Source organism: Helobdella robusta, assembly GCF_000326865.2.
Source record: "Helobdella robusta unplaced genomic scaffold HELROscaffold_111, whole genome shotgun sequence".
Lineage (NCBI taxonomy): Eukaryota > Metazoa > Annelida > Clitellata > Rhynchobdellida > Glossiphoniidae > Helobdella > Helobdella robusta.
Genome location: NW_008703624.1, coordinates 169,911 through 178,310, shown reverse-complemented (window position 1 = coordinate 178,310; position 8,400 = coordinate 169,911). Strand labels below are relative to the sequence as shown.

The window sequence follows — 8,400 nt, the reverse complement described above, 5'->3', positions numbered from 1 at the left end:
GACAAAAATATTTAATGAAGTTTGTATCGCTGAGAACCTCGTACCAATATATATATATATATATATATATATATATATATATAAATATATATATATACACTTTATCGTAAATTATTAAAAGCATCTTGATTTTCAGACGTTAAACATGCTAATTTTTTATGCATGCTGAAAACTGCTAATTTAAAAACAAGGCACATTACGTGTTCTAATATTCGTTGTTTAGATTATATTTACAACATATATATTATATATACTACATATATATAGTGTGTACAATATTAGATTATATAAACTACATATATATAGTGTATATGTGTGTACGTGCGTTATTTTATTTGTTTATTTATTATTAAAATCTAACTAATATTAATAATGTCAAAAGAAAAACTGATAAAAAATAGTAATAGCGTTGAAAATAATGAAAACCTTGAAAGAAAAAGAAAAAGATCGAGGTTTGTTTGGCAGGTCTTATTATGTAAATCAATTAAACTAGTCATTAGAGTTATTCGGATCAAAAAAAAGTTGTTATCAAAGTTATTATTATTATTATTGTTGTTATTATTATTATTTTTATTTTATTATGTTTTACGGCACGAGAATTGGCCAACTGCTGTTCTAATCCCTGTTTTTATACATAACACATACATAACACATAATTTTAGTTTTTCTTCGAGTAATTGGATTTAAAGTTAATTCAGTGTTGTTTTGAAATTGCCAAAAATATGGCGCTGTTTTCAAGATTTAGTTTTTTATTGCGTTTTAAATATAATTTTTGTCTTTTTAATAAATGGTATTTATAGTGTTAATTTTAATAAATGTTTGCATAAAACATTTGTAAATGTTGTAAGCCACTCCTGGAGGTTCAATAAGAATAAAGTTCACAGTAACAATAACGTTGTTCTCTCAACTGTCTGGTCTAACGTTAAAGTTTCTCTGAACATTTAAAACTCAAATTTTGCTGACAATAATTCTATGATTATGGAAAAAATTTAATATTGTGTTTTTTGTCAAAAGCTGTAAAGGAAGAAAAGGCTTATTGATTCACAAATGGATATGCAAAACCAACTAAACGTTGCAAAATTCAAGGGATACGACATTACAACAGTCAACAACGCCTCGGTCTACAACCGTCTTCTCGTTCTCATTTCTTGTATTTCCTGTTAAACAATTTTGTACCAAATCTGTTTTTGGTTTTTCGGATCTTTTTTCTCTGAAACTCTCTTTTTCCTTCTCTAACTGCTTCTCCATCACTTACAAAACTCAGAACGGATCTCAAGATCCATCTTTTTGTAAAGTTTATTGAGAAGCGCTGATGAATGTTGTGGAAATGGCGCTTTAAAAACAAACCAATTGAATAATTGATTTTGAAAACGGAGATATTATTTTTGAAGTAATTAATCAACACTGCTAACTTATGATCTGCCAAACATGTTGAAATTTTATAATTTTTAAAATCGTCTTCAAAAAAATAATGAACCTTATCATTAATTTGCTTCAAAAACTTTTGTAAGTTGTGAAAAATTTTCACAGAAGGAATATTTTTGTGTAATAAATGCGTTTACTGTTAAAGTTTCAACGTCTCGGGTATAATGAGCCCTATTTATTTATTTTTTTATTAACAATATTCCAGGTATTAATTTTATTCATAGTTATGTTTATTTCATTCATAGTTGTAATTATTAATGTCTACCCTCTTAGTTTTTCCTTATACACAACATAACTGATGTGAACACTCGCGGATATCTCGTCACTCAGTCAACGTATCAGGATATGAACTTCATCACAAGACACCTTAAATATATATATTTAACTTATCTCGAAAACAACCGAATATTTAACTCAATAAACCTTTGTCATTTGTCCAATTTTGTTCTATTCTTTTTCCTTAACGATCACTTAACATACTTACTAAGTCATTTACCAGTACATTTATTAATTATTTATTCTATTTATTTGTTTTTTCAAATCATTATTTTATTTATCATGCTTACTATGTGACATACCCGACTTACTAGACATCATTATCGCTTGTAAACTTTAATTTATTACACATAAATACACGTAGCTTATTTTATAAGATTAATGATGTTGAAATATTACTAGCAAATCTTGATATTAATCTAAATGTTATAGCGATTTCGGAAACTTGGCTAAACGATGGTAATGGTGACTTAGTTTATTACCTAATTACGTTTAGCCTATAAAAATAGAAAACGTAAAACTCACGGTGGAGGCGTAAGTTTTTTTGTTAAGAAAGAATTATTTTTTGTTTTAAGGGATGATTTGTGTCCTGATACCAACAATTTTGATTTTGAAATAATGGCGGTTGAACTGATTTTTGAGAGGTTATTGAATATAATCTTGTTTGTTGTATATCGTCCTCCTAATACAGATCCCAATCTGTTTATCGATTATAGTGTCACACTTCCCAATGATGCTCAATCACAGTCACATGACAAACTCGTATATGTTACAGGTGATTTCAATATCGATTTATTGAATGATGATCATCGTTTTTTAAACTCAATGAGCTCGATAAATTTTTTACTATTAATTATTGAGCCAACTCGAATTACAAATTCCACCTTAACATTCTTAGACAACATTTTCACAAATAATTTTTCTGATCACAAATCTGAAATTATCTATGGCGATATTTTTGATAACCTTCCGGTTTTCACGTTTAGTTTTGACAAACGTTTACCAGATGTTGTCAAACCTTGTAAATTTCGTGATTTTTCTCAACATAATTTGAATGCCTTAAAAAATCATATTCTAATTTTGACTGGCAGCCTGTTTTGGAAGATAATCATGTTAATAATGCTTTTTCCACTCTTTTAAATATTTTTCAGAAACAAATTTTGGAACATTGTCCTTTAATTGAACGTAAGCTTATCAAAAAGAGTCCCTGGATGACTGAAGGTATTTTTAAATCTTCTAAAATAAAAAATAAATTTATCTAAAAAATCCTACCACAATTAATAAATTAAATTATACTACATATAGTAATTCGTTTACTTTAATAAAGTGTTTTGCTGAAAAAATATTTCAAAGATGAGCTAGAAAAAAATAAAAGGAACTCAAAACTTACTTGGTCAATTATTAAACAAACCATGAATAAAAATAATGTAAATAAATTTCCCAAGATAATTAAAATTAATAATTAACCAATAACAAACTGGAAACATGCGAAGCTTTTGTTAAAGTTTTTCATGACACACTGTAGTTTAAAACTAAAAATTATTAGAAATTATTTAAAAAAATTTTTACTACCATTAAATTCTGAAAATTTTTTTACTTTATGTCACAAAAGATGAAATAAAAAATCTTATAGTAAACTTGAAAAATTCCACTTCTCAGGCTGATGATGTTTATTCCAATTTTCTAATTAAACAAACCATGACATCAATTACTATCCCTTTATCACAGTGCATAAATCTTTCATTATCTAAAGGTGTTTCTCTCGAATATCTAAAAGTAGCAAATGTTTTTCCTTATATAAAAATGGCCCGCATAATGGCCTCTTCAACTATCGTCTTATTTCCCTTTTGTTTCTACTTTTTCAAAAATAATTGAAAATAGTTCATACTCACTTAACACAGTTTTTGATTGGCATAATCTTATTAACGCCAACCAGTATGGTTTTCTGAAAAATTGTTCCACGGACTTGGCTATTTTAGACATGAATCAATATGCCATGGAAAATATTAATTCTAAGTTATTTACTATAGGTGTTTTTATAGTTATCGTTAAAGCTTTCAATAACATGATGTTTTATTGAATAAACTGCTCAGTTCTATTTTCTCATTCTATCTTTATTTACGGAATAAAATTATGTCCATCATTACCTTCATTAACTTACAAAAAAAGAATCATTAATTTAAAAGATAATAACTTTTATGCTTTTTTAATTTACAAGATATTATGTTTCAATTTTGTTCATTTACTTTTATGTTTTATTTTATTTAGAACTAATGTATATTTTTGGGGTATTTCATTTGTAATTAGCCCTACAATCTATGCTTTAGGTTTTAATTAAAGGAGGCTTGAAACCTTTTTAAAAAATATTCTTACTCCATAAACAAAAAATGTGTATCTCTTTCTTTATCGATTACATAACTTACTAAATCATTAACTAGTCACATAGACATTTTATTCGTTTTTTAAATCATTATTTTATTTTCCATCCTTTTCATGCTTAAACATTCTTACCCCGTTATTTATTTTTTATTATCATTTTATACTATTGCCTGGCAATATTATACAATTTCTGCATCTGTCAGATTTTGATTTTCTAAAGAATAATAAAAATAATAAGCATCACACGCTGCATTTGAGTCCAGTCACTCTCACAGTAACAGCAGGACCAGGCGTTTTAAAAATTACACTATCTCGTCACGTAACATGGATGATTAGTGTTTTATATCATGCTTTAAACATATTATTGTAATATCTTTAATTAATTTTGAGCAATAACATTTGATTGGAATATGAAATGGATTACCTATTTTCAGATGGCATGTAAAATTAAATTAATTACGTTTAATGAACAAAATGATTTTAATAACAATTTAATACAACTTTTTTTTCACACTTAGATCAGCTGGCAGATATCGAACCACAGCTGCCATTGGAGCAGTCTTGTTATCGCCAACGGAAATAGACAATCGAGTTGATGAGGAGGAAGATGACGAAAACAGTCAGACTACAGGTTCAATGCACTTTTTTTATTTATTATGCTGAGTTCTTACTTTGAGGTTTGTTTTAACTTGCAGATACTTGTAAAAGCCTTACCTCAAAAATTTTAACACTTTCTTGTTCTTGACTTTTCTTCTGTTTGTGTTACTGTTGATTGTACTATTCTCTTGAGGCTGCTAGATCATTCTTTAATATTTACTGATTCTTTTCTATCGTGGTTTTCTTCTTATCTCTGTAAACGTTTTTTTTCTGTTGTTCTTAATAATTCTACTTCTAACTCCTCTAACTCTTACATTTGGGATACCTCAGGGTTCTATCCTTAGCCCTCTTCTATTTATACTCTATACTTCTGAACTACCTCGAATTATTAATAATTTTTCTTTCACTAGTAACTATATGATGATGATTCTTATATTTATACTTATTTTCTTCCATCTAACCTATAGCTCTATATTTTTCTTCAATTATCGCTTGATCTAACTATGTGTCTTAAACATAATCTTTCTAAGTTTGAACTAATTTGTTTTAATAAATCTAAGCGCTCTATTCCTCCTATTATCTTACCTGATTTTAAAACTGTTGATATTTTTCACAGGTTTGTAGTCTAGGCTTTATTTTTTATTACAGCATGTCACTTCTCTACGTAAAACAAAAAAACTTGCCGTTTCTTGACGGATCCTACTTGTTACTTTTTTAGTTTTGTCTAAAATTGATTATTGTAACTCGCTCTACTATAATCTTCCTGATTCTACATTCTATCCTTTATGAAAAGCTTTTAACTCCGCTGCTCGTCTAGTTGCTCATGCCCTTTACTTTTTTAATATATTATCATAATTTGTTCTCTTGCATTGGCCACCTATAAAATAAAATTCGCACATTTATATTTAAGTCTCAATCTAAATTATTACCTAAGTACTTATCAGATATATTAATATAATACGCTCCGGTTTACAATTTTGTTTTGTTTCCACTTTTTCTTAACTGGTGTTAAACACTCTTTTGCTAAATATGCATTTGCTTTTTGGCCTTTCTCTCTGAAACTCTTTACCTATCTACCTCCTTCTCTTACTACTTCTCCATCTCTTACGATGTTCAGATCGGATCTTAAGACCCATCTGCTTGCAAAATTCACTGAGGAGCGCTCTTGAACATCGCGGAAACAGCGCTTTACAAACTATTTGATTGATTAATTAATTGATTGACAGTTTTTTTTAAAAATAATCGTAATGCTAGTAATTAAATAGTTTAATAAGATAATAATTGTAATTCCAATAATTATATAGTTTAATAAAGTAATTAAAATTGTAACAGTTGATTTTAGGATTGCCGAAATAAACTTTGGGTTAATTGGCTTAAAAGCAGTAAACCACCAAGTCTATAGTTGGATTTTTTTAGTAAGTCAGCACAATATTTTAGTAAGCCATTGCTTGTGAGGGTAAAGTGCTAACATTTATACCGAAATTAATAAAAAAAACTATTATGTGAATAATTTGATACATAAATTTTATTATTCGTATAAGGAAGGAAAGTTTTATAAAACTCGACGAATTTGATCTCTAAAATCAATAGCTAGAAAAATAATTTAATCCATTTGTATCAACATAATCAACCGGATAAATATTTTGTATTTTTCGTCTGTTGAAATCAAAGCAATATCTTAAATAAACCAATTAATTAGATAGTTAGCCAGACATTTTTATGTTTTTCTGTAACGAGACATCAAAAATGATAATTATACATTATCATTATTGTTATTATAAGGCTTGGGCAAAGCCCCTTTGCCAAAACTGAAAGGGTTTCCTAAGTATTTATCACATATATTAATTGAACATAAATGCTCCGGTTTACGATCGTCTTCCAGTTCTCACTTCTTCTTAACTTGTGTTAAACACTTTTTTACTAATACTGCATTTGCTTTTTCTGGCCCTTCTCGCTGGAACTCTTTACCTCTTTTTCTGACTCACGAACAAAGTTCAAAGCGGATCTAAAGACCCATCTGTTTGCAAAATTCAATGAGGAACGCTGTTGAACATTGCGGTAATAGCGCATTATAAAGTAATTGATTGATTGATTGATTTAAAAGGCATAAATAAACAAAAGTAAATTAAATCGAATTTCAATAAAAATCAACAAAAAATGATTAAAGTCTAAATCCATTTCAATGTTCAAAAAGAAATTTTTTTTAATTAATTATTACATACACATATGCAAACGAAGATTTAAACCAATAATCAAAATCAAACATTTGACAAACTAAAATTAAGATGTTAAATATTTTTTTCACCATAAAAAAACAAGTTTATTTTTAAAAATATCTAATGACTGAGCATTAACAATGTCATTATGTAACGTGTTCCAGGGGCCAGCAGCTCGTTTCGAAAAAAAATATTTTCTACAATCCTTCTTTGCCAGTCGAATACAGAGCTTAAACTAATGATCTCTGGTGTTGACATCAGGTCTACTGTACAAGTGTGGGCTAACCCTAACCCTAATTACATCGTCTCTGATTTTGCGGTATTCGAGAGATGTGAGGTTTAATTTTACCAATCTTGAATTTTAATCCAAAATTTTACAAGCCTTTAGAAATTTTGTAGCTTTTCTCTAAACTTTTTCTAAATTAATACTTAGTCCTTTTGTATAGAGACACCAAACTTGAACATCAAATTCCAAACGTGAGCGAACCAAAAACTTGTAGATAAAGATGAAAGCTTCGTCAAACAGTCAACTAAAATTTCTGGCTAATTTCTCAAAATGCAGTTATATTTTTTATTTGACTTAAAATTTTTGAATTGGAAGTGACTATCTATTATCACTTCAAGGTCAGGAATATTCTCCACCATTGGCAAGATCTCTTTCAGGCTCCATTTTTGGAACTACGATATTACATTATTGAAAAACCTTGTAACACTGCTCCATATTGTGGCACAGATATTGATCCAAAAATTTTAGCATCGTCAGCTTATAAAAAGATATTGTTGTATATTGAGTAAATGTCGTTAATGTAAATTACAAACAAAGTCTCCACCCTAAAAACCCCACTGGCAATAGTCTTAGCTATAATGACATTATTATTATTATTATTAAAAGCTTTTTCCAAATCGGTGTAAATAATATCTGTACTTATACCTGCTTCCAATGGCGTGGTTATCTTATCAACAAATTTCAAAAGCTGCAAAGCGATTGAACGAGATGGGAGGAACCCATTTTGTCTATTTGTAAACAAATGGTTGCTTAAAAAATAATTTTTGATATGATCAGACATAACTGATTCTATTATTTTGCAGCAAATTATTGTTTATGCAATATTTGTAATTGGTTACGTTGTAAACATGTAATTGTCGAAGTGATGTCAATAATTGTCGACCAATTCGTAATCTGTCATTTATATCAAAACTCATTGAAAAAATGGTGTCGAGACAATTGCTTGCTCAGTTGAATGGTAATAATCTCATGCCTTCACATCAATCCGGTTTTAGACGATTTCACTCTACTGAAACTGCGCTGCTACATGTTCTCTTAAGGGTTTATACTGAGATGGGTGCTCAAAACATTTTCTTGTTGGCATTTTTGGACATGAGCTCGGCTTTCGATTGTGCCAACCATGAAATGTTACTGCTCAGGCTACATCAAAGTTTTGGAATATCTGGGAAGATATAAAATTGGCTCAGAAGCTACTTGATTGGCCAAACACAGCATGTTTCG

The 8,400-nt window shown here is 28.7% G+C and overlaps 1 protein-coding gene across 1 annotated transcript; it reads left to right on the top strand.

Moving 5' to 3' along the window:
- Positions 1–2,319: 2,319 nt before the first annotated feature.
- Positions 2,320–5,880, top strand: HELRODRAFT_183580 (hypothetical protein; the record flags this gene model as incomplete). The annotated part of the gene is made up of 4 exons (XM_009013170.1): positions 2,320–2,476; positions 3,603–3,717; positions 4,599–4,711; positions 5,795–5,880. The coding sequence occupies 4 exons, from the start codon at positions 2,320–2,322 to the stop codon at positions 5,878–5,880; spliced, it is 471 nt and encodes a 156-aa protein (XP_009011418.1).
- Between the last annotated feature and the right edge of the window lie 2,520 nt (positions 5,881–8,400).